This window comes from Centroberyx gerrardi, chromosome 19 (assembly GCF_048128805.1).
Source record: "Centroberyx gerrardi isolate f3 chromosome 19, fCenGer3.hap1.cur.20231027, whole genome shotgun sequence".
Taxonomy (NCBI): Eukaryota; Metazoa; Chordata; class Actinopteri; order Beryciformes; family Berycidae; genus Centroberyx; species Centroberyx gerrardi.
In genome coordinates, this window is record NC_136015.1 from 7,107,944 (window position 1) to 7,134,710 (window position 26,767).

General features: G+C 42.6%; 1 protein-coding gene across 1 annotated transcript; it reads right to left on the reverse strand.

The window, feature by feature from the left end:
- Nucleotides 1-4,647: 4,647 nt before the first annotated feature.
- On the reverse strand, nucleotides 4,648-26,337 carry lpcat1 (lysophosphatidylcholine acyltransferase 1). The gene is made up of 14 exons (XM_071914909.2): nucleotides 26,087-26,337; nucleotides 17,079-17,218; nucleotides 15,967-16,181; nucleotides 14,805-14,917; nucleotides 14,527-14,587; nucleotides 11,285-11,343; nucleotides 9,270-9,304; nucleotides 8,904-8,958; nucleotides 8,256-8,338; nucleotides 7,917-8,042; nucleotides 7,382-7,535; nucleotides 6,896-6,994; nucleotides 6,672-6,822; nucleotides 4,648-6,201 (listed from the first exon to the last, which is right to left on the reverse strand). Exons 1-14 carry the CDS (start codon nucleotides 26,186-26,188, stop codon nucleotides 6,065-6,067), a joined length of 1,530 nt encoding a protein of 509 aa, XP_071771010.2. The 5' UTR covers nucleotides 26,189-26,337; the 3' UTR covers nucleotides 4,648-6,064.
- Nucleotides 26,338-26,767: the final 430 nt, after the last annotated feature.

Consider the following 26,767-nt stretch of genomic DNA (forward strand, 5'->3'; position numbering starts at 1 on the left):
GCCCAATGCTCTTGTATCCAGGCCCGCAGTATCCACTCTCCATCTATAACCATCACCATCATCATCATCACTGTCCTTCTCCTCCTCTATAGAAAGCATTTTCTGCTTTTTTTTTTTTTACTTGGCTGAAAGGCTGTTCTGCGTGCATAGGCTCTGCATCCTGATTGTACACCGACTATCGAATCAGCCGAGTTCTGATTTATTTCCTTGGCACTCGCCTTGAACCTTGCAGCCACAATCCTCCTCTCTTTACATCTCTTCATCTCTGAAAGCAAGCGTTGCCTCCGTCCTCGTCTCACTGGCCTAATGGACTCCATGCAGCACAGGGTGTCTTTTATGGTGCGGGCGCCTTGATCAAATGGATGTATCCATGCTACATGCAAGCAACATAGAGGGAAGCATAAAAGATAAATCATAATTGTATGGCAATATTCTATGAGTTTACGCCATTGCCCGTCAATATGCAGCACTCAGACAGCAGGCACATAAACATAACCATTTTCAACAGTTATTTACTTATTTTAATGGCTGCGGGTTGAAAGGGTTTTGAAGCTGTTTGTCAGCGGAGGCCTTTTTCTTCCAAAGCCACTCATTGAGCTTGTCAAGGCTTAGAAGTGTTTGCTTAGTGTGTTTTATCTCATTCTGAAGCAAAATTACTGGATATCTGATCATCATTGCTGCAAAATACATGGCTTGGACTACACAGCAACATAGAAAAACAACAAAAGGTCGCCAAAGATTCACAAGGAAAGAGCATTTCGATGGCGTCTTGCTTCCGAAATTCGACGTATTTCTGGTTGAAGCAGGCTGTTCAGACACAGCACAGGGAGGGACTCTTCAAAAGCGAGCAGGTTGGACTATAATAAACATGGAAAGTGACACAGAAGACCTTGATGCCAGCCTGCACGCCTCCTTTAACACCTCCATCACCCTGTTATTGCAGCAGGCAGCGCACCAAATCCTCACCCATTGAGGCCAAAAATTACAAAAAATGCTCCACCGCACCATGGTGCCACTCGTGTCACTTTGGAAGTTGTGAAGTTGCAGGTTTTATATGATAGGAGAGGCGGAGGGAGGGTTTGTTCAAAAATCTGTGATGAGATTATTGGTTATTATTGATTATTGGTTAGAATTTTTTATGTATGTCTACTGGTGTGTCATGAGATAAACACTAAGCATACAGTATGTTGTTTTGCAGGAAGTAGAAGTTATAAAATTTTGATATAATATACTATACATTTTCAAAATTTACTGTTAAATACACTGAATGTACAAAATATTAGGCACACTTCCTCTTTTCATGAAGCACACTGATGAGACGAATCCAGGTAAAAGCCATTATGTCTTATTGGTTTCCCTTTTTAAATCTAGACCAATCACAAAGGAGGAGATGCAGATAAAGAGAAGCAGACGAGTTGGAGAAGGATGTTGAAGCTTTGAGACGAGTGATGTGGATTGTGCAAAAGGGGCTGCAGCTCAATATCAGGAAGATGTACCTAATATTTTGTACATTCAGTGTACATTATGATATGGAGAATTAGCAAACAATGTGAAATATTTAATTTCATTGTGACTTTAATTATTCAGGGGAGAGCAGAAGAAGAGACATTTCCACTCTTGGCCATCATCAGTGCTTTAACATTTGTCTGTTTTGCTTTCCCCTGAATGATTAAGGAATGTAAAAAAGAGTACTTTTTGAGTACAGACCAAGCTATCAATGTTGTTTAGTCTGCTGGTTTTGGTCTATGCACCAGGTCTGAGCACAAGGGACTTGTTAACCTTATGATTTTTGTCTACCCATGATCCCTTACTGGGTTAGGGCAATTTTTAATTACTTCTCACATAACGATTTTGAATGATCACCTTTCACCTCCAGGATGTGTTTCTTTCCTAATGGGAGTAATGGCGTACACAAAGGACTTGTCAATCCCAGTTGAAATTCTGCAGTAGTATCTGAAACAGTGTTTGTGTCCTGATTATCCAAAGTAGCAGTAATGATTGACACCGACTCCTTCCTGGAGATGAGTGGATCACGTCCATGCCAGATAAAGCAAATAGATGAATAGTGGTGCAAGATGATCAGTAATAATAAAAAAAAGTACAATATCTACATTATCTACCCAACAAAACATTGATCAAATTCGTAGTCCATGCAGAAAAAGTATGCTATGTGAAGCAGTAGCTCACATAGCTCTCAGTCAGTTAAAATAGCATAAAATGTTTCCTTTATAGCAAAAAAATCAACGGAAATCGACATTTTGGTTATATTTCAGGTTCAGGTTATATAAAAACTCCAAACCTACACACACTGTCCACGGTGAGAAAACTCACCTACTGTATGAGTAGAGCTTTGGCGTTTTCATCCTGTCTACAAACAGTTCCAAAAATGTACAGTATCTACTTATTATCTACAGTATGTTATCTAATATCCTGGTAGAACCATGCAGAAAAAGTACGCCATGTGAACTGCTGGCAAAAACCTTGTAAAAATGTTTCTTTAAAGGGAAATTCAACCGAAATCGACATTGTTCTTATATTTTTTTTCTCATTTAGAGGTATGCATTTCTAAAACATCAAATACTACAGTTTAGAAGACAAAAACTCTAAACTTACACAGTCTATGATGCAAAAACTCATCTACTGTATGATTAGAGCCTTTGCTGTTTGATCCTGTCTACAGTTTCAATAGGGAACCACAACAACTGAGCTCAGTCAATAGAAGCCAGGGGGTGAATCAGGATTTAAAGTCCGTAATGAGACCAAGTTTGTTGAGAAAAAAGTTGGCTTGATGTGCTCATTTTCTCATTGAACTCAATAAGAAGATGAGCATAGACTGCAGGACCCACATACTGAACAACATGAAGCAGAGTGGCAAGAGAAGCTGACATGTTTGCTCAGGGATTAGTCATCGAATCAATTGCTACCCAAAAAAACAAAACATTTCCACACTAGCGGAGTACAGTTGGGCAGAATCAGGTCATGGCGAAAAAACCAACTGAGATGCATTGTAATGGAACGATGCAGCTGAACACAAATTCATAGGTGAAATCCAAGCCATAGCTAAAACTAAAAATTAAGGTCAAGCATCTCACTGATCATCCTTTAAGACAAGCGTTCCCACACTTTTTCAAGTCAAGGGTCCTCAAATAGATCTGCATTAGACCACAGACCCCCATTTGATAAGATTTTGTCCCAGTGAACGCCATCTGAGAAGATTTTTGATGTTATATATGAATTCCATAACTCTCTATACTGTAGGTGGGGTGATAACTACAGTGGAGATTGTGAAACCTATGATCACAATAGTCCTATTTATCCATTCTCTCGTCGTTCCAGTGCCTTGTGAATAACAAAATATTGAAATTAAACTTCTCATTTCATTTTATTGGGGACTCCTTCAAAGACCCCTTGAGGTCCTTGGACCCCACTTTGGGAAAAACATTTGCTAAAGCCTTTTTTTTTTTACAATGTCATATCAAGCCATCCAGTATAAAACACAAATACAGATACGATTTTGATTCAAAATAGGGTGATTGCCACTGTTGGCCTCCACAACTCGGTTCAGAGAAAAGCACACAGATTAATTTTCAGGCATGGGCAATCAAAGGCTCAAGCACTTGGCCTGTACAACAAGAATAAATAGTACAACTGTTACAGAGCAGAGTCTTTGACCCTGAAATGTCCAGGTAGCATGGGGGATCTACAGTGGATGGATGTGCTGTGATGTTTCCACAGTCGCTGGGACTAGATTCAGGTTTGTGTTTACTGTGTGTGTGTGTTGGGATGGGATGACGGCTGGAGATGGATCCCAAACTACTGTGAACAGATTCCAGCCCTCCTGTGTGGTGGGCTGCAGGCGGCAGGCTGCTGTCTTTAATGGCGTATTCCTTTGAGGCAGGGGTATCTGAGACTGCAGAGAGGCAGCGCTCAATGAGCAATTTATATGTTCTCAACAAAGCTTCTTCTTTAGCCCCCGAAGGCAGGTCTTAATTGTTAGACGTGATATCTCCACTCCTCCTCTCCCTCTCCTCTTTCTTTGACTGTTTTCCTCTCCCTCCTCCCACCCGCCCTCCCTCCAGCTATTAGGAATTGGATTTGGAGCAGAACGATCCATTTAGTCTCCCTCCTCCATCTCTATCCCTCTCTCCCTGCTTCCACACCTCCTCTGTAGCTCCCTCTCATGAAAGCCCGGGCTTAATCTGTCTATTTTTACCTGAAGGAATGAAAGGAAGGGATGAGGTAATGCTTTTTCCTGTCCATCAGGTGGGCAGCGGTGCATGATGTCTCGGGTGTGTGCAGCTCGGGGAGCTAGCGCCACCATGTGGACTCATAAGGGAGGAGTTATTATTGAAGGAATTGGACATTGTGGGTTGGTATTGTCTGTTTGCAGGCCATCACCTGTATGATTACCAAGAATGATCAAGAGGTAACACACAAAGAACCAGAGCAAATGTGGTAAAAAGTAAAAGCAGCAGAAAAAAACAATCCTCCACCAGTGACTGCAGTAGAAAACCATTGACTTGAGCCCATGCTTGAGCCATATAAGTACATTTCTTTGAGGGGTTCAATGAAGTCAAACCCACTCATGGTCAATGTATGAAAGCAGAGCTCCCCCTAGTGGAGAAAAACAGGAGGGGACCAATAACATAAATGAAAGCTTTTTATTTGCAAAATAAAGGCAAGGAGTTTTGATTTTGTACATCTGCATTCAAGACCGCTTCTTGAGAAATGAAAACTTAAAAACATCACAAGAAAGTTACAGTCACAAATGTACAAAATGTGTCAGTCCAGCGTAAACCATCTGAGATGAATATTTAAGCCGCCAAGGAATGCACAGAAGCTTGGTAAATTGAAGACATGCGGATGTTGTGTGTGCTCCTCTTTAGTGTTGCTTTTGGTCTGGAAAAAAGTAGACTGGTTTAAAATCAGTTTGTGGCAACTTTTACCTGGAAAATATTTCCATGGCTGAAAACCTTTCCTGAAAGACAGTACTGACATTCACATTTAGCTACAACAGCAATCGTATCAGTTCACAGTCTTTCTATCACCATGTCAGTCACCAATCAAAACAAAGCCATTCTGGAGTCCTTTCAATTTTGGTCCCTGTCGGTCATCCTGGTCAACACGTCTTCGTCTTTTTGTAAAGAGTCTTGGTCCGTTTGTCTAAGGCAGTGAGACAGTCGCTTGAAGTAAAGAAGGATTTCCCTGGAATTGCTGCCACACTGTTTTTGCTTTCATCCATTTGCTGCTATATAGTTTGGTATGGCAACAACCTCGCCCCATCAATGAATGCAAGACCAGTCTGGCAGCATGTATACCTCTCTAACCTGATTCCTTTTACTCAGAATGTTTACTTATGCATTGATTTAAAAGCATGGGAATGGGGAACCCAGGCTTTTACCAATGGCATGTCTTAAAGAACTGTGTATGAAAGTGATTATTAAATGGGAAAGTGCAACGCTTCTGTTGATGTCCAATTGCCTGGCAGACAACAGTGCTAACCTTGAGCACAAACAGTCAACAACAGAGCTTTAAAAAAAAAATAAAAAAAAAAATAAAAAAAGCTCCTTTCATTGACTGATAAAATAAATATTCATAGTTTACACATAAGAAAATCATTTTCAAATAAATACCCGATATATTTGGAGAGCATTTCTTAAAAACGTCATGCTTCTTTAAATCACCTTGCAGTCTCAAAAGAAAAAAAAAAAAAAAAGTTCAGAGGAAAATGGAGAGAGGCAATGGAGTAGAGGTGTAGATTCCGTTTAATTCCTTCATGCACGTAACGTCTCTCCGTCCGTCTCTTCCATTAATTCCCTCGTCATACCCGTGTTGCGTCGCTCCTTCCTAACACTTCCTAACGTCTCTTATATCCGCTTTTCATTCTCCTTGCATCCACACTCCTCTATTCCTATTTCCTTCCCTGCTCTTGCCCCCCTGACCGCATCTCCCCCACTTAAAAATAAAGGCACAGAGGTGGTAGGCGAGCTACAGTATATGAGGGAAGCTGTTAGACAGATAGAACAGGCAGATGGGGGCAGTGGAAAAATCTGGAGTCCACCTTTCAGTCGTCTTTGTTCTTGTGGGTCTGGCCGTTCCAGCCATTGGCCGGGGGGACGCAGCTGCGGCGGGGAGCGCCGGGGAAGTCAAGGTACTGCTGGGTGAAGTCTGGATGCTGCTTGATGAAATGGTGGAGTTCATCTGGGAAAACGGGGGGTGAGATATAGAAGAGAAATGGTGTTCAAGGCAAGTACTGCGGATTCTACTGGCCTCTACACTGCAGGGCTGGATTGCTTTACGGTACAAAACAGTAAAAAGGGACACTGTTTATCCAGTGAAAAATCAGCTAAAGAGTTCGGAGTTTCTTGCAATGGTAGATGGTGGAACAAGAGAAAGGCTGATAAAAAAAATAATTTTGAAGGAGCAAAATCCTCTTTGCAACAGAATTTATGGGAAAATTTGGTCTCATTTTGAGAAACACTAGCACTAAAAATACCACTGATATGAGATAGAGGCCACCAATCATCTTGACCGTGGTCTCATTTGCTTACGGTAATTATACCAAGATATCACAGCTAATTTGACAATGATATACTGATGTTTCAAAATGCTACATGTTGCACCTTTAAAAGGAGATGCACGAATCGTCATAAACAAACACTGGGTCTTACCATATGTGATCTTCCCTGTGTCAGGTATACCGACAGAGTCAAGAGCTAAAAAGAGTCGAGAGAGTTCCACCTCCTCCACTCCCAGCATTGTTTCCAGGATGTTGGCCAGGTCCTCTACCAGGACGTTCCTGCTCTCCTCGCTCTCATACATCTGCACAGAACCACATCTTAGTACAATGACTTAAAAACGGAATCAAACCAGACTTAAAAGCAAAAGCACTCACCTTGAAGGCCAATTTGAGGGTCTCCATAGACTTTGATGGTCGACGCACAGTAGACAGAGCAATGACATACTGCCTGATGTCTATCTGCCCCTCTCCATGCTGGGGAAAGGACAATGAAAGCAAATTAAAATTGCTTGATGAATGAGCTCATGGAGCAGACTTAGCATAGGACAAATCTGATCTTTAAATCAATGTGTTCTGATTTCCTGCAAAAACTAGTAAACTAGTTTGAAAGCATGTACACTCAGTAGACAAAGTGGTTCTTTGCATGTTACACCAACACAACATTACACAATAAGAATATGGGAATCATTTACATCACATAATGAAGTCCGCACCTTCAGTCCTTCTGAAAAGTTCATTATGGAACTATCTTTATAAATTCACAAATATATAACAAAAGTAAAGTTTTAACAAAAAACACTACTGTAGTTACCTTGAATCCGCTTGTTTTGTTTGAAGGTAGTTAGTATATGGTGTGTTTACCTGGTCGAAGAGGCTGTGGACTTGTGTGAGGATGTCGGTAACAGGCAGGTTGAGGTACTGGGCGAAGTCCTCCAGACCCAGCCTGTCTCCACACAGCTTTCTGGCTCTGCTGGCCTGCTGCTCCAGCACCGTGTCTGTAGTCCCCGCTCTCAGCCTGCACACACACAACGCAGCAGAAAAACATACAAATCCTAAGAAACTACAATGTGTGACATAAGTTATCCTTTAACACATGTATGACACCTATGAAACCAATTACTGTCACCCTAAAACTCTCCATTGAAAACCAGAATGATAATAATAACAATACTAATAATACCCCTCGACAACCAGTTTAGTATTAATAAATTATACAATAAACAGTGAATTAAACAGTCTAACCCTAATTATACACAGTTGACCAGTTCTCCCTGCTTGTGTTTCTACCCTCCTACCACTAGGTGTCACTGTTGCTTTAACTTCAGCGCCCCACACTCTCATCCCCTACCCAGCCTCCACCCAGTCCAACCAGTCAGCCCAGTCTCCCTCCACTCACCCCAAGCGGCACACCAGCCGATTGAACTCAAGCAGGCTGCTGTTGCTGGTGATGTGCAGCGGGCCCTGTGATAGGCTGAGCTGGCAGTCATCAAAGGACAGGTCTGTGAGTGGCAGCTGTAGCGCCCTATCAGAACGCAAAGGAAAAGTTTACCAGGACCCGCCTCCCAACTGATGGATGGGGAATTCATGCCTGTGTGTCTAAACTAATAGTGTGAGATTAAAAACAAGTACTTGCGCAAACACACACATGCAAACATAAGACTTGCAGACACACACACCCACACTTTGATCAAAGACACATAAGCAAACACACACACACACACACACACACACTCACCTGGCCATGAGTTGTCTGACGTTATTGGCAAACAGAGCAGGGCTGCTCTTCTCCTCCTCTGAAGGAGTGTATATAGGCAAGTACTGTGGAGAGAGAGAGAGAGAAAGGAAATGTCAACTAGGGCTCACATGATTTGGGTTTTTATAGGCCAGTTCTGATACCAATCATATTGGATTGCACCGACGATAGCCAATGTTTTGATCTTTTTCATGGCAGGAAATTCCAAAAAATTACACGCCTTCAGTGTTTCCCCCCACAATTTAATTCTTGGCAGGCTGGAAAAGCCTCTGAAACAACATTTAGACCATGTGACACTAAAACTCTCCACTGAAACCCAATAACAATAATAACAATAAAAATAATAACATATTGATGCATACTTGTGTGGAATGCAATAAAAATGTTGCATTAGAATCAATTCAGATTAAGAGCTCCGCATAGAAAAGCAGTGTAGCATTGATCAACTATACAATAATTATGTGATCAAACAAACTGCATCATATCCATCATATCGGAGTTGGATGACCCTGCCTGGCCAATATCTGATTTTTAATAAAAGGCCCAATATATCAGTCTGACTCCAATATCATCCCTCCATCTTGGAAAGAAGACTGGAGGTACTGGAGGTAAAATCGCTGAAACACCCACCTCTATCTCCATAGAATTATGTAGTTGGCACAAAGTGAGCCACAGGATCTTGAACCTGGAAGATAGAGCAGTTTGTTTATTCTGCACATGACAAGACAACGGGATGAAGTGAGGGAAATCAGAAAGAGAGAAATAAGAATAAGAAGGACGGAGAGGAGGCTGAACAGATGGTACTGCACGAGGGATAATGGAGGTTCCCCCTAAAGCGTCGTACCACATTCCTTTTTAATGGAAAACAGGTCACTGGTGTTTTAACCACACAGCAAGCAGGGGGCAATAGCAGCAGTATGTATGTGTGTGTGTGTGTCTTGTGGTGTGTGTGTGAGTGAGAGAGAGAGAGAGAGAGAGAGAAAGAGAGATACTCACGCCGCAGGACCTCGCCACGTCCATGTAACAGTATCCTGTGGAGAGGAAGGGGAAAGAGGAAATGGCTCAGGATACACACACACACACACACACACACACACACACAGACACACTGCAAGAAGTCCATTTCCTACCAACTCCACTTCCTCGCTCTTGTCTCTCCCTTAAACAACTCCCTGGAACTGCTGTTTTGTTATTTTTGTTAGGGGTGTGTGTATCAGTGTGTATCGACGACGGCCATAGACCCAGTTACTTTATACCTATAACATAGACTCCCATGCATCTCATCAAATACTGTGATTCTATTAATTCTGAAATACTTGATCAGTTAGACCTAGGTAGGCTCATTCTCTGTAAAGTCCTCTGAGACATGCATGTGATTAAGAGTTATATAAATAAACAAACTTGAACTTGCTTCAACTGGTAATACTGCAATACTTGATTGCTTAAGCAATAATATATACAGTGTAAGAGGCAGTGCTGTATTGTGGTTATTGGCACCAGTGTGCTGCTGATTTACAACATTTTTACAGTTGTAACAAACATTAAACAAAGGTAACGAGCTTTGGGTTTTAATTTAATCATGCTATTTTGGCCCTGCACCAGCAAAAATTAGTTTCCTGTTGCTAAGCAATAAACATCATTGCTTGCTTCATTCCAGTTATAGTTCAAGGCGGAGTGATACCGTTCGAGTTACGACATACAAGTTCATATATTGTGCTTATAAGCACTCATGGAACGCTTGTTGTCCAACCACAACGTGTGGTCAGAAACAATTGTTGTATAATTCCATATTTAACACTTGACCTACTATTGCACTGTTGAACTATGTTGTCTTGTTGCATTGTTTTGTTCATGCGGTTCTCATTTTTGCATGTTTGGAATGCGCCATGAGCCCAAGAAAGTATTATTTATTTCACTGTGTACTACATGTACAGTGGAAGAGTTGAGTTCCATACAGGCCATCCTGGTACTTGCAAGTGATGCTACTAGTCTCTCTCTCTATGTTTCTCAGCATTTTTTACGGTCTGTTGACAGTGATGATAGCGAAATGCGTATGTAAGTAAGTAGACATGCAAAACATTCAGGTGGAACACAAAATAGATGTTCTAATTTGGCTCACTGACAATCAGTATTTGATGTATTTTTTTTTGTAAATGGATGTAGTTTTGGTTTCTGAGACAAAGGCTCACTGCTGTCCCTGTTCCAGCATCAGTTCCAGTAGGTGTTACGGTTTAAGAGCGGCACTTATCTGCGTATTCATACCATGATATATAGACATTTGTGCTGTAATTGCAATGCAATCGTTGCTTTATTTTTATGCCCAGCTGAGCAATAAGACCAGATGATGAATCTTCATTGCATTTACAGTTTTCTAGCTGTGGGAGCAATTCTCCAGCTGCAGAAGGCCACCACAGCTAAAAGAATGGATGGAAATGGATGGGATGGAAAGGAAACACTGCTGATGTTGTAGAAATAAGCATTCTGGATGGGAATATACAAACTGGGGATGGGTTTGTATCCCGTTAGTGTGGTTAATTCCTGTTTTTTCCCCCCACTTAACCCTGCCTCGCATTGCCGCTTTGTCACTTGGTGACTAAACTCAGCACTGAGGGGAATGGTGACAAAAGCTTTCTAGGGAAAACAGGCAAGAGCAGGGAGGTAATAAGAACTGCATAATTCATGAGGGAGCGAGGAGAGGTGCTGAGAGAGAGACATGAAACCTGAGTGGGGGGGGAGAGGGAGAGAGAGAGAGAGAGAGAGAGAGAGAGAGAGAGAGAGGCAGTGAGGGAGGGAGGATGAAATATCATCCTACATGACATGAAGTCATTCAACATGAGACAAACACGCTAACGGGAAAGAAACCATTACATCACAGGTGTGTGTTTGTGCGTGTGTGTGTGTGGGAGGAGTCACACTGAACTTGAACTATATCAGGGGTTACAGAGAGCAGGTATGGAAGGAATGAGAAGAATGTGCAAGAGGAAGGGAACGACAGGATGCAGGGTGTTTACCAGTTTGTTGGGGTAGCGCAAGACTACTGGCTGCACTGGGAGCGCTGGTATGAACGCACCTGAGAGGGAGAGAGAGAGAGAGAGAGAGAGGGAGAGAATGAAAGAATGTTAGATAAGGAGGAGAACAAGAAAATGTAGTTTGATGGTTTTCGAACAAATGAAAAAAAATGACAAAAAAATTTAAATTTTGTGAAGTGCTTTGGCAATAAAGTAACTGAATTAAAAAGGAAAGGACAGACGAGGGAAAGAGAAAAAAGAAAAAGAGAAAAATGCATATAGTATGATGCCCTCCAACTATTTTTTCATCCTACATATCTATATACAGTCAAAAAATGATATACTATATTGCTTTGACAACACAGATTTCTTTATCATGCCAGTAAAGTAGGTTTGGATTGAACTGAAGAGAGCGACGGAGAGAGAGAGAGACAGACCAGAACAACAGAACAATGTAGTCAGTCGAGTCAGGTGTATTGGTTTAGATGAGTGACAAGCTGACAACCTCAGGATAACCTCCAGCCTGGCAGACAGCGTCTCTACTGAGGTCCTATAATGTCCTGCTGATGACAGACGGACTGATAGATGGCTACATATAGTATTTATTACCGGCCAAATCCCTTTTCAGGCTACCGTCCCACCTTTGAGTAGTGAAGGAAGATCATGCATGAGAATAGGGTTCCACTGATATGGGGAATTCAATAGCTTTAGATTTGACAATTTCTATGGCCATAACAGTAGATAAAATGTCAAATATTCAGTGTTTCCGCCCAAATTTTTCTTTTATACCAAAACATTTTTTTGATAATTGCAGTGGTTAGCTACACCTTAAAATGACAAATCAATGAACTACTAAAAACTATGATTTTAGTTGAACTACTACCAAGCTGCTGCAAAATGTAGTTAAAGCCACGGTAGCTAAGTTTGAAGGAGGACAAATTGGAGGACAAATGCCCTTGGCCCCCCTCTCCCCTCCCTCCACTACCCACTGAACCAGTGGCAGTGAGCGTTCAGGTGATTGACATTTAACACCAAGCGAAGTTCTCCTGCTCCACAGTTTGCCAAATTGGTTAGACACCCAAGCCTCCAAATGTATTTGGAAAGAGCAGAGCAATGGTGCAACACAGGGATTATTTTTGCTGAATTCAAACAAAATGTCAACTAATAAGACCTACCTACGGCTGCTTTAAACAACTTAATTATACTGTATGTAGTGAAACTACTCTCCAACACTGCAGGAGGGTTAGCAGGTGAGGCAGGTTTCACTGCAGCCTTTACAGACCGAAACCCCTGAAGCTGTTAAAATCCTAATAGGGAAATAGGGACTGATTTGTCAACTTGGTCTAGCTGTGATCAGGGAGGAGCCTCCATCATGTCGGATGTGGACGACGTGACTAACTGATATCTGATTTTTAATACAAGGCCAATATCGGCCCCATATATCGGTCCAGCCGTACATGAGAATATGGAAGAACATGTAGGAGCTCATGAATTACCACCACCGCTCTCTGAATAATAATGAGTATAATAAGAAGACACACAGGGAGAGAAGGGTGAACATGAAAGTGACTGCTCTATTAAGAGACAGTTTGAAAAAGAGATAAGGACGGGAGGTAAGTGCACAGCACGTTCATGCACACACGTAGGTGCACGTGAACACACACGCACACACACACACACACACACACACACACACACACACACAATTGCTTTGTTGTGCTGGGAGCCAGTGAAAAGACATAACTAGAGGAGACACATCCAGAGAGGAACGGTAACACACAGCAGACAGACCAAGCTGGACAAACACACACACACACACACACACACACGCACGCACACACACACACACACACAAACACAACCACAGCAGGCCAGAGTGTGACCAACAGGGCTTACTGGGAATGACAGAGTGACAGAGGACTGGAGGAGAGTGGATTAGATAGAGGGGACAGGGAACAATGGCAGATAGGATAACTGGGTTAGTGTAGGTCACATGCACACACACACACACACACACACACACACACACACACACACACACACACACAGGGAATGCGATTAGAAACACAAAAAAAGCTTGAAAAAACAAAACAAGAAAACAAAGATCACCCATTAGAAATAAAAGGAGTTTGAGGGGACAACAGTGAAACTCAGCAGAAACAGTCCTGCAACTGGAAGGTCTCAAGTTTCAATCCCAGCAACACTAATGTGTCCTGTTGAAGTGTCCTTGAACAAGACACTGAGCCCCCAACCTGCTCACTCATTGGAAGTGAGCTAGACTCTGGCTAAGAGCTAAATGCCTAAAATGTAAAATATAAATCCTGAAATCCTGGGAGAACAAAACTCTGACAGACACAAACACACACAGTCCTCTCAGGATGGAACATATAAACGAACGGAGGGCTAACATAGGAAAAGATGGAGTACAAATGAATGCATCCAAACATCTACACCTTGACACACCCACAGAGCTATGTAGGCCACACCATGCATAGGTAATCATGTACAAATACAACGACACGACATGAAACAAACATATAAAACCATCACGCGCATTCTCTCTACTAACACGCAGACACACCCGAGGTAAGAAATGAGTCTACTCTATCACCCACTTTGGAGGATAACCAACCATCATTTGGACCCCTATTCTATTTTTAAAATATCGAGTTGGCTTGTAAGTGAAAGTCGAATGGCGAATTTTAGGATCTACCAGCCACTGTGGCCGATGGACAAAAAACATTGGCTTCCTGCCCCATGAAACATGAAAAAAATGCATATGTGGTATCTGTATCAGTGCCTGGCTTCTTCATGAGGCTTTAAATGGCATGTAAGGTTTTATTGTCATTTTTATGGTTTTTAACATCAATAGCCATGGACTAGAAAAGAAGTGGAAACCTAGCTGGCTAAAACTGGCACATTTGCAGAAATGTTGATTACTGTGCAGTGATCCTGTAAAAATAATCAAGTAGGGTTCCCTACTGTAAAATTCCATGACAAACTAAATCAGAGTTCTTCCATGAGCCTAAAAATGTTCTTCCTTCCTGGTTTGTTAATGTTTTTCAGCTCAGAAAAGTTTTAAAGGTATAAACACTACAGACCACTACAGCTGAACTTGCTGTGGAGGAAAACAGCTGAAAACCATCATAATGCAATGAATGTGTGAAACAAGTCGTAAAATACACTCTGCCCTTCCAATTGGTTTCAAGATCAGCATAAAGCAGTCGGAGGGGTTGAACACATACCAGGCTTATATATGATGAGGCCGGACCTGTTGGTGCACGTTCCCTCAGGAAATATCATGATCTGGAATGAACAAACATACACATACAGACACACGTGCACACACAGACTCAGAAGTGCATCCCACTTAGCTTGCCATCCATTATCTTAAATTAACCTTGAACTGTGTGAACTGTGTGTGTGACTCACTTTATGCTATCACCTTTCTATGACCAAGTTCACCTAGGTCGTAGGTCCTAGGTGTAACCTGAGGTTCGGTCAGTGTGTGTGTGTGTGTTACCTGAGGCCACTCCCCTCCAGAGTGGGCTCTCCGCTTGATCTCCTCCACAGTTTTTCTTCTGGACTCCTGGTCAGAGCGAAACACAAACACCGGCCTGATGTAGTTGATCAGAGCTGGAGGGAGGAAGATGAAGTTAACGTAAAGTGAGAAAGTATAACTCAGAAGCTACAGAAACTTAGAACATTTCACCTTAAAACTAGTAAAAGCGATCATTAGTAAAGTACATTTATATAAGGGACTGCTGACATGCTGAGGGACTACAATGAATAGTTTGAAATGCAATGAAAGTCGTGTATCTTGAAATACCAGTTTGAGTGAGACAGGTATGATGTATAAGCAACTACACGTCTATTTCTACTGACGTTGGACCAACTGAATGTTCTTTGGGTAAGATAGCTTGAGGCACTATAGATACGTTCCTTCCATTCCTGACTATATCTGCCCAACTCCTGTATGTGAAGCATGTAGGGTGGCTGTCAGCAGTGTGATTCATGTCCCATCCAGGTCTGTGACTGCGAAAACTTTTTAGGTCGTAGGTTACATCTTAAAAAGGTGCTACGTGTAGCATTTTATCATAAATAAATTATTACCACATTCATTTTGAGATATTAGTAGAATTACCATAAACAAACAAGACCATCACCATCATTGTCAGCCTCTACCAGACTCTATATTGTATTTTACATTGTGTGCCACAGGGTCGCATTTGGTGGGATTGCTTTAAGGCACAAAACAGGAAGAGGGAACTGTTCTTCCAGCGCAAATGGTGCCAAAGTTTTAAGAGTTTGAGCCAGACTGTTAAAGGCAACAAGTTAAAGGCCTCTGTAAAGATCACTTCCAATACGTTTATTCTCTTCAGTAAAGAAAAGAGAAAACCTTTGACTGAAGAAGCAACATCCTCTGCGACAGGAAGAAACAGGGTTTATGGGAAATGTAGTCTTAATTTTGAGAAACACCAGCACTAACAATGCCACTGGTGTGAGACAGAGGCTACCACTCATCTCAAGGATGGCCTCATTCGTTTACAGTAATTATATCAAGGTATCAGAATCAATTTCACCATGATATATTGATGTTTGAAAATGCTACACACAACACCTTTAATTTTATTTCCTTCAATAAGTCCAGGTGTGGTGGAGGTGATGGGATGTGTGTCACTCACTTCCCCAGACTGGAATGCTCTTGCTCTCCAGTTTGGTGACTATGGAGCACATGGTCATGGTGACTGGGATGGCGTCGAAGTAGGAGGAATGCGGCGCCAGGGTGAGGATGGGTGCTTCGGAGGGTATTGCCCGTTCCCCTTTCACCTTGATCCAATGGAAACCTCCACAGAACCACATGACCCGCATGATCACCCGGAGAGACAGGTCCACCAGCCTGATAAGGGGACACACAGATGGGTGAAAAAATGTGTAAAAGTCTGTGTGTATCTTTTTAAGCTTTATTTATCCAGGGAAGGTTGACTCAACACACTTGCTCTTTTCCAGCAACGCCCTGCTTGACATTCAAGCAGCTTCCCACAATCACACTGCGAGCTGCCAAGTACGACCACAGTCTTCGGCTATTGCTGGAGCAGATTGGGCGTTTCGTGCCTTGCTCAAGGGCAGCTCAACAGAGGGAGGGGAAAGTGTCACGCATTCCCTTTCCCCACCCACATCCTCCAATTGGGTCCAGGGATTTGACCGGCGACCCTCCAGTCACAAACCTGCTTCACTAACGTCTAGGCTACTGTGTGTGTTTATCTGTGTATTCAAAAGACTGGGGTTGCACACGGCAGTAAGTGTATCTTAACAATATTTAATTCAATTTCATGATGGACAAACCGCTCTCCAGCCTTCATCACTGCTTGTGGATAAAATGTCCATTTCCGTCATATATATATAGGATTCCGGTCAGTCAGATGTGAGTCCAGTTGGTTCAATCTGATCATTCTCACATCAAATAGCTTCAGATTAATTCATATATATTCATATATATTCATATATATGTTAACATATATATAAGAAATCATATAAGCAGATGTATGAATCCATATACATTTTCAATAGATGCCAATGATGATCAATAGAGTAGGTCCAAGCTGGTGGTTGAGAACGGGCTTGTTAACTGCTGTGTGTCATCATCATCTACAAATACTGTAGGTCGTGACGCCATTAACAGGACACTGCAATTCACACACACTCTCCCATGTGTCATGCCTGGCTATGAGTCCATATGGCCTTTCACACTTTCCTACACACACACACACACGTATTCAAACCCACACACACACACCTCCTCCACCATGACTGTGGCTCCAAGGTGTAGTCAGAGCGTCCCAGGGAGGCTGTGAAGGCAAAGGGCCAGGCCAGCAGCATGAAAAAGGCCACTAGTAGTAGTCGCACTGGGAACACCGTCACCGTCATCAGTCCTATCTAGAGAGAGAGAGAGAGAGAGAGAGAGAGAGAGAGAGAGAGAGAGAGAGAGAAGAGAGAGAGAGAGAGAGAGAGAGAGAGAGAGAGAGAGAGAGAGAGAGAGAGAGAGAGACAGAGAGAGAGAGAGAGATGAATGGGTTTCATTTTTAGCATTCCGCTGCATTTCCACAACCTATTATTCACTGTACAATCATTTAACATTCCTAGGACTTGCTTTTTTTTGTTTTTTTTTTCAAACCGTCAAACACAGCGATTTGGTGTCGACACATTCCTGTACAGTAGACAAATATGCCCACATGTCCTACCGGGTCGGGAGGGGAGGGAGCAAATTGAATTCCTGCTGTCAGGAAGGAACACGCAGCCATCTATCAATGACAGACACACCGCTAGTGATGCCTTCCTTCCTGGTTAGGAGCCCCTGGAGCCCCACAGCAGACTTACAGGTCTACACATCCACACTAGCTAGGAAAAATACATTTGATTGTATTTAAACCTAGATGTTGAGGAGTTTTGGGTGACAGATGAGTAGCAGCAGAAAAAGGCTTTTGCAGACACAGAGTGATGAAAATAAAGGATACTACTCCTGATCTCTTAAAGGATAACACCAGTGTAATTTTAGCATTTTCCTATCGCCATTCATTTGTTTGTTTATCGTTATGCACAAATTACATAAGGAGTAAACCATCTGAAATACTTGCCATGTATAAAAAGTACATTGTTAAACTAGGTTAAATATACAATTAAAAGAGATAAAAACATTGAGTAAGAATATATAAAACATTAGCAGGTACCGACTCAGGAATGTTCATTTATCAGCTTGGTTAAATAACGACTGCGCCCTGAAAAGTCTAATCTCACTTTCTGCCTGTGGCAAATACATTGGTGGGTTTACACTTTTCATGGGCATTAATGACGATAGAAAAAAAAAAAAAAAGTACAGGTGTTATCCTTCAACTCAGGATGTCAGCAAGGCCTAAACAGTCTTGAGTCTTGATATCGAGGAGTTAAAGCTTAGTGAAGCCCACATCCCACAACAGAGATGAGAGGTCAGCTGCCTGAACTGCCATGCTCTAATGCTTCTCTCTAATGAGGGAGATACGGTATGCGTGTGTGTGTGTGTGTGTGTGTGTGTGTGCGTGTGTACTAACAGGGTCACAAAGTCACGGCCGCCGGTGTAATTTCTGACTGTGTGACATCTTCAACCCCTTCCTCCCCCTTGTCCGTCCTCCGTTCGATCTCTCCATCCCCCCATTTTCAGCGCGCTCTCTCATCCCCCTCTCATCAACCTGCCGGCCCGCCTTACAGTAATCTCCAATCCCAGAGGAATTCCTCGCCCCTCTCTTCCAACCATCTATCCATCCATCCATCCATCTCTCACTCCCAACATCTATCCACTCCGCTGCGAGTTCATCTATCACACCTCTCTTCCCCCTCCCTCTCTTTTCCCTTGCAATTATGCACTTTCTGTCACCACTCTGGGGAATCATATCCACACACACCCCCCTCCTCCCCTTCTTTCTTTTCCTCCCTCTCTCCCTCTCTCTCTCTGGAGGAGCCCAGGTGCAGACTGCAGGGCCAGATTAATAAATAAACAGTAAAGGGGGTTGATTTATGACACTCCAACGCCTTCCCCCACCTCCCCGCCCCCATCCCTGTCGCACAGTGGACTCATCCTCAGAGCTTAACACATCCATCTGGGAGGATCCACTGACATTTTCTCAGGGGGTGGGACGGGGCGGGGTGGGGGGTGGTGCGATTTCTAGCCTTTTTTGTAGGTACCAACCCATCCACGGCTGATGTCTTTTGAAATCTGCTGTGGAAGAACGGGCTTGGGCAATTCTGGGCTTGTTACTGAAAGAAATAACATATTACTCATGACTCGCTGCTCAGTTCAAAAGTGATATTCGGTAATTTCTTACACTACTCCTTACATTAGTTTCCCGTTACGCATTCATAATCAGCAACTGTGTCCTCTCTTGCCTTCAAAAAAATCAAGAAAATTCAGTTTCCTCTGTGTTGATGTTCTTGTCGTCCTTTTACTCCATAAAATCAAAGTAATGGGAACACTTCCCCCCAGAGAGAGTAAACATTTCTGCCATTTTTTTTATCCAAACTATCTTTGTGTGAGAGGAAGATGACTAATTATGATGAAAACCAATCAAGGGATGGGGGTGGGATATCGTTTTTTGATAATTCTACTTCAATCTGATGTTTAGAGGTGTAGAGTATACAGAGTTTAGAGTAGTGACTTATTTGTCTGATTGAATCTAATCCAATCCTCTGATATAATCCTACTGTCTATATAGAAACAGAGGGAGTATGGCAGCACACATAAAGCCTTGAGCGACTCTATGTGTCCTGTGTCATGACGGGAAAATTCAAGAACTTGGTAGGAGTCCTGTTGTGTCTGAAATATTCAGGAGACTCTGGGGAGCCACGACGGACCCATTGTCTCCTCACACACACACACACACACACACACACATACACACACACACACCTTCTGTCTTAAGTGTTTCAAGGCTGCCAGGGGCCATTAAGGCATGGAGTTACTCAGCCCATCCTTCGTAAAGCAGGGCATTTCCTCTCCGTAAACACACACATGCATACACACACATACCACATATGACGCACACACTCAACTGCCTTCCCATGCACACAGCGACATACAAGATGCAAAGATAAACATCTGACACATACCAACGCCTATGCATGTACATGTACACACACACACACACACACACACACAGTGGGGCGGGTGTCTCACCCAGCAGTAGAGACAGATGGGGCGCGGGGCGATGCAGAGGTAAGAGGCAGATGGAGAGTAGGCCTTTAAACAGCCTGATGCCTTAAGGTGCCATAGGTCTTACTCCAGTAAAGGGATGTAACAATATTGCACTTAGAACTGGAGCAGAGCTGAATCTCTATGAAAGTGCCTGTTTTGCACTATATCATCATTCTTGAAACCTTATTTGATATACTTTATTAAAAGTGATAATCCACAACATTTTCATGTAAATTAATGTCTAAACCTAACCCTGCATACTGAATTTTTTTTTTTTCCCTTACCCCATCCTGTTCTCTTTTAGCCTTTGTGTCACTCCACTACACTCTCTCTATTCCCAGCTGAAAGGGGCCAAAGAAAACAGTCTCCATCCCTCTGTGACTTTCACATGCTTTGTGGAACAGTTTCTGGTTTCTACCCATGACTTTCTTCCCACAAAGCTTACTGTCTTGCAGTCACGTCCCACCATATTCTTCACCTCTTTCTCCAGGGTATCTGCAGGTTTCAGAAAACCAAATTTAAGACATATTTAATGCCACTTGGAATTGAATTTTAAGACAAAGCAACACAGCTAATGAAAGTTGAGAAACTATAAATGGGCAGGAAAAGAAATGGGACAGCGGGAAGTTAATTGTTAAGGGACATGAAGTCCAAATGTATTTAGTAAAGCAGAAACCATGCATGTTGTACTACTAACCCTGTTATGTATTAATCTAAGAGTGGACATGCAGCGCAAAGAAACCTGTCATTACTTGGTGAAAAATAAGATCTCAAATACCTGTATTTAAGACATTATAATACTTTACTTTAATACTTTGAGATAATTTATTTTCGGACTTGCAGATACCCTGCTCTCCCTTTCATCCTGGCCATGCCGGATGTCATAAAACTGCTCTGTGCAATGAGACCCAGCACACATTATGTGCTCCTATGGTGAAGGGACACCCAGGAGTGTGAGCTAATTGCTCCGGGCTAATTGTTTTCAATTTGAGGGCCAATGACAATGCACTCCGATTTCCACCTGGGGACCCAGTTAGCACTCAGTGTCTCCTGCTGTTTGTCATGTTGTTGGTGTATAAACTGACATGCCAGGCAGGGAGAAAGGCCAAGCAACGTGAGTTCAGTCCACCAGGGCAAAGCCTACAGGGCTAATGGTAGTACCGCCTGTTGTCAACACACACACACTTACACACACATAATACAATTTGGCATGCAATCTATGTCTCTATTGAATTTTTTATTCTAGTATCCTATATGTTTTTCAGGAATCAAAATGTTACGTGCTGGCAAAATTTACAGTATTTGTCAGTTTATTTACCAAAATCTACAACATTTTATTCAACCTAGTTTGCATTGCCGGGACATGGGAATTGTACGACAGCATAACATAGCTGGTAGCTCCATATAAAACTATCATTTTTAATCCAAAACAGTTTTACATTTACATTTTAGGCATGCAGCTGGCGCTCTCATCCAGAGCGACTTACAATGAGTGCAACAGTAGAATAAGCTTAAATTCTTTGATCACTAAAAATCAAGAAGCATCTGCTATTGCTACAGAACAATTTAGGGACAATTTGAATGGTCTCGCCACACAGCTTTGGGTCCCAATCCAGTCTCTGGACACCACGGCTCTATCAGATGTCACATGTCTTTGTCTGAGAGCTGGAGAGTTGGCAGCCGCGTCTGTGATGTTCACTGCTCAGCTATGTGTGACTCAGCTGGTCAGAGCACTCGCTGCTGTCGGTCCGTTTCACTTGCTGACCTAGTTGGTCCATGGTGCTGCTGATCAAGTTTGCTGGGAGTTAGAAAAAAAAAGGCTTTCCAGGAAGACTAAGGGCCAGGGGGAGGAATGTGCTTACACACCAAACGCCACTTGCCTTCCCTCTATAACACACACTCATAGATTTACAAGCAGACCAACAGACACACACACAGAAAAACAAACGCGTCATGCATTCATATGGCTCTACCGCCAACGGCATTCAGGGAAGTGATGTTTTTGTTCAGGCAGAGCTTGCATTTGTTTGTGTGTGTATGTGACTGTGCATGTGTGTGTGTGTGTGTGTGTGTGTGATGGTGTGTCCATACACGTGTCTGAAGTGGAAAAACACACCTCACTGCCACATTAGAAGCGGGTAGTGGGAGGTGAGAAGCAGACACAGATAGACACATGGTACAGCTTACCTCCACTGGACTGCTGCTTTGATCAGGAACAGACATAACAACTGTTTACAATCTACTGCAAAGTCCAGCGGAAAAACTGACAAAGAAGTAAACCCATTCACCGCTAAAGAGATTCTTCCAGCAAGAACAATACTGGGAAAATGTTCGCAGCAGGCTAGCTGCAGCTTTGAAAGAGCCAAATGTAAGACTTTTTAAGAGCTTTTCAATGCTACCTGGAATTAAAGTTAAGAGCAATTTAACAACCAACATCAAGAAACAAAAAGCTGGAAAACCGATCTGTGATTGATGAAGGTTATGAAAGTATAAATGGGCACTATAAGAAATAGGACGTGGAAAAATTATTGTTTAGGTGGATGTTGATGAAGTCCAATTAGATTTATGAAAGCGTATGAGACAAAAACACAACATGGCATATTGCATTAACCCCGTACTTCACTAATCTAAGAGTGGATATGCATGTGGATCAAATTTACTGTAAACTGTGAGTGCGAGTAATATAATACAACAGAAGAAAATGAAACCGACGCTACTGCTGATCCTATTCACAACTTTTGAGGAAGCTACAAATTCAAATTACGACCTCTGATACAAGCATTTCAAACACATTAAGGTTAGACAGATTAGATACATTAGATTATTAGATAATTTAAGACTTTTTAACACAAGATTAAAGCATGGTTTATGGCTGTGTGAGCATGCAAAGCCACTGTCTGTGCCTAACACTCGTCTGTGTGCAGGACTCTGGAGGACAGCGCATAGCAGAGTCAGTGGAACGTTATTGTTGGGAACACACTGTGCCAACATGAAGGCCAATTTCCTGAGCCCTGTGCTTTGTATGTATGGCTGTGAATGTAGGCAGGCTCCCCTGGGGCCTGGGGCTATGGGGAAAAGGCTAAACAGATAAGCCCATAGGGGCAGAGCAGGAACAGCGCACTTCCTCCCCTTGTGTGAGCGTGTGTGTGCACAAAATGCACGTGTGTATGTCTCTACACTGCTAAAAATGTTCATCTTTGGTCTCATAATGAGGCTTAAAATCTTATCTTTCATAAAGTTAGTGAAACATTCTGATTATGGGGAGATAAAATTCCACTTGTTTCATTTGTTTCAGGGATTTTGTCTAGAAACAAGTGTCAATATCTTGAAATGAGGAAGATCACTCCACTAGCATCAAGGAAATTACACTTAATTCGAGAAAAATCTGGAGGTGAGGTGATTTATCTATCTTATCCTCAATGGCAGATTTCTTTAACTTGTTTCAATCAGGTAAAACTTTCCCTTCAACTTGTTTTAATCAGGTAAAATCAGGTTTGAACACTCCATACTAGATGAAATGAGAGTGTGTCCAGGGCAGCCGCGCTGTCAGCTGACCGCACTAATCGCTTAGCATGAGAACCCATCGATCCAGTGATTGATGGACGAGGAGGGATCCCACCCTGACCGTCATCCTGCAGCAGAGAGATCCCATTGATTTCTGCGGTCGACTTAGGATGCCTAAACACAGCCAGCCACAGCAAACCATCTGTGGCAGGAACACAGCAGCACCTCACCAGCCACTACTTGCTTTCCCTGTTTGTGTCAGGTCTAGAACACACACACACACACACCTCTTCTAAAGTCAGTCATTCGAGTATACATGCTTAGCCTTGTTTAACCATCGGCCTGTTTACCCACCAAACCCCTGTGTTGACAACCAAGTGCAAACACGGTGTGTGCCGTGTGTGTGTGGGAGGGTGGGTGTGAGCGCGGGGGTGAAAAGAAACAGCTAGAAAGAGAGAGAGAGAGAGAGAGAGAGAGAGGGGAGGGAGACTGACAGAGGGGGAATGTGGAAGTCATGTGCATGGCGTCCTGCAGCAGCATGTCAGTACATGACAGCAGGACAGTACCATCGTAAAAAAGAAACGGATGCCTTCCAATCTGTAGGAGAACAAACCCTTCCCACTGTCAGGAACTGCAGATTTGAAAGTGAAATGCAAACATTTGCAAATTTGGGCGATCAAGATTGAGCTCTGGCTTGGCAGAAGGACCCATCATTGTGTATTGTGTTGTTGGAATGACACTGCTTGGGTTTAAGATAACACACACAATGAATGTAGCAACGGTCACTCTGAGGCTAGGAGGCAGAGAGATGCTAATATTTAACTAGGTATAGCAAAGATTGGTGTGTGTGTGTGTGTGGGTGTGTGTGTGACACTGGAAATGCATTTCCTTGCTGTGCGCTGCTGACAACATATTCAGGCTGTCTGCAAGTTTCATCAAGTTACATTTAACACTTGTTAATGCCAGCTTCAGTGAAACATAAGACCAATTTCACTACTGAACTAAATGTGAAAATAAAAACTGTTTATCTATCACAATATAGGCCTGCAAGACTGGGAGGATCTCTAACAGTGAACTAAGAAACCACAACATTTACGCTTTCTAAAACTGAAGTTGAGACTTTATGTAATAAAGTGCTTTATTCAAGACTTTTCCAGGCCGAGACTTTAGATCATCACAACACATTTTCAGACTTTTTCAGAACCTGCAGACACTCTCATATGTGCAAGTATGCATGCCTGTATTACCGACCGGGCATGCAGGGCACATGCCCCGGACCACCAGGGGCCCCAAAATATTTTAAGTCCTGCGTCTGTGTTCAATGCATTTTGCAAAATTTCACTAATTTCAATTGAAATGTGCAGGCAGGCGGGACCCTGACACACACTTACCTGCCTCAGGCCCCCAGCTGTAGGCCACAGTTTAGAGTGATTATGGGGCCCCGAGTCTCAGCCTCTAATGACACTGGGGGCCCTAAACACAATTTATTTTGATACGGAGGCCCCAATCACAATTATTAAACTGCCACCTATTGTCTGTATGTTTATGAGCAATGCATTTAGTGAATATCATCCAACTAAGATACAGAGTACTAATTATATAGGCTACTGCTGGGGCAGGGGGGTCTAGGTACAGACAGACAGTCAAACCTTTTCAATAAATTTCAACATTTAACTGTTTTTTTTTTGGTGCTTCATTCCCACCACCTGTCACCTCGCCTCCTTAAAGCCACAGCCTACAATTCTAACGCAAACAAACGGAAGCTCCACCACCTAAAACTTGCCTTGGAGTTGGACAAATGTTATCACTCTCAAATTGAATGAGCCAGATACAAGGAATGGCAGTTTGTAATAGCTAAAACTGAGTTTCAGATTACTTTGAACCTGTAAAAGGTTTACGTTTGTATTGTTTGTGAACAGGCTAGTATCTTGAGTTACGGTGTGGGTGTGTACCGAGAGGAGGGGGGCCCAATAGGACATGTGTGCCCAGGGGCTCTGTGGTTGGTTAATCCGGCCCTGCAAGTATGTCTTAAGTAGGCTATATTTCATCATTTCATGTCATTTTTGACATCTCCTAGAATTGGGTTTCTTAGGACAAAATCTTATCAAAAGGGGTTTTGTGATCTAACATGGATCTGTGTGGAAGTAATACTAAATGCATTATAGTAAGTAGTATCAAAGTGATGTATGTTTTATGATGCTATGGTCTTTTAAGAGGTGCATAAATTAATGCTTTACTGAAGATATCATTGATTTGAGTTTATATTGCTGGTTGTTTGCTTCTTCATTTAGGCTACCACTACATCATTGGCTATGACCAAGGAAAAAGTGAGGAACCAGTTTTCCTAGTCAGTCACAAGATTTTTCCAGTCCCCCCAAGTTTTTAGGACAGCTTCCTATTATTTTGTTATCACGATACTTATTCAGTGTGGTGTAACGTTACATTACAAATGCCTGTCAGCCCTAAAAAGGTGTGTAAAGTGAGTTTAGGCTCCATTACATGCCTGGTTGTAGCGTTACATGACGAAGGAAGATGTCCAACTGTAGATAATTTACTATGAACTCATTTCACAGTCTTACCTTAATTTTCTCTGTCAGGGTGAATCTCAGCTCGTGGACGAAGGGGTTTCTCAACTCGGAGCCTCCATTCAGCCTGGAGGGGCGACCAGCTGTCAACTTCATTGCTGACGAGCAGAAACCCCCGAAACGAAATAAAAACCGTATTGGTTTAACTCCAAAATGTTCTGTAACGCCAGCTGAGCTTGTTGTTTTCAGCTGTGGCACAACGTCTTCTTCAGTATTTACACTTCACCCTCCTCCAGTACTGCGCGCTTGCTTCTGACGAGCGGAGAGAGTGATGTTGGGCGGGGAGGCTTGTTCACCACTTTCAAGTCGGCCAGAATAAACGAGGTGACTTCCGGTACCGACTTTCAAAATAAAAGCCTTATGGATGGTTTATGATACTAGATGTAACATGCCCCCTGGCGGCCATCTTGGAGGTTGAGCACAGCTGATAGCATTTCTAAACTCAAGCTACTGCAAACAGTGCCAACAGTATGAAAAAGACATGGTAAATCATCATGTCATTATTTGTGCACAGCCAATTATCCAGTGGTCCTCCAAGATATACCGTTATACTGTAGACTGGATACATATAATCTCAGTGAGAGGTCAGAGGTCACATGTATTTTCTCCCTTCTAATTTATTAGACAGTTCTCAGGTAAAACTGATGCAACAAAGGTTTCACTCTGGATTTCAAT

Excerpts from the sequence above, each read along its gene's own strand:
- lpcat1 (XM_071914909.2), bottom strand. The coding sequence starts at position 26,188 with ATGAAGTTGACAGCTGGTCGCCCCTCCAGGCTGAATGGAGGCTCCGAG. Across the intron at positions 16,182-17,078 it reads CCACAGTCATGGTGGAGGAG|GCTGGTGGACCTGTCTCTCC; the intron begins GTGTGTGTGTGT and ends TCCCCTTATCAG. Across the intron at positions 6,995-7,381 it reads TCCACAGCCTCTTCGACCAG|CATGGAGAGGGGCAGATAGA; the intron begins GTAAACACACCA and ends TCCTTTCCCCAG.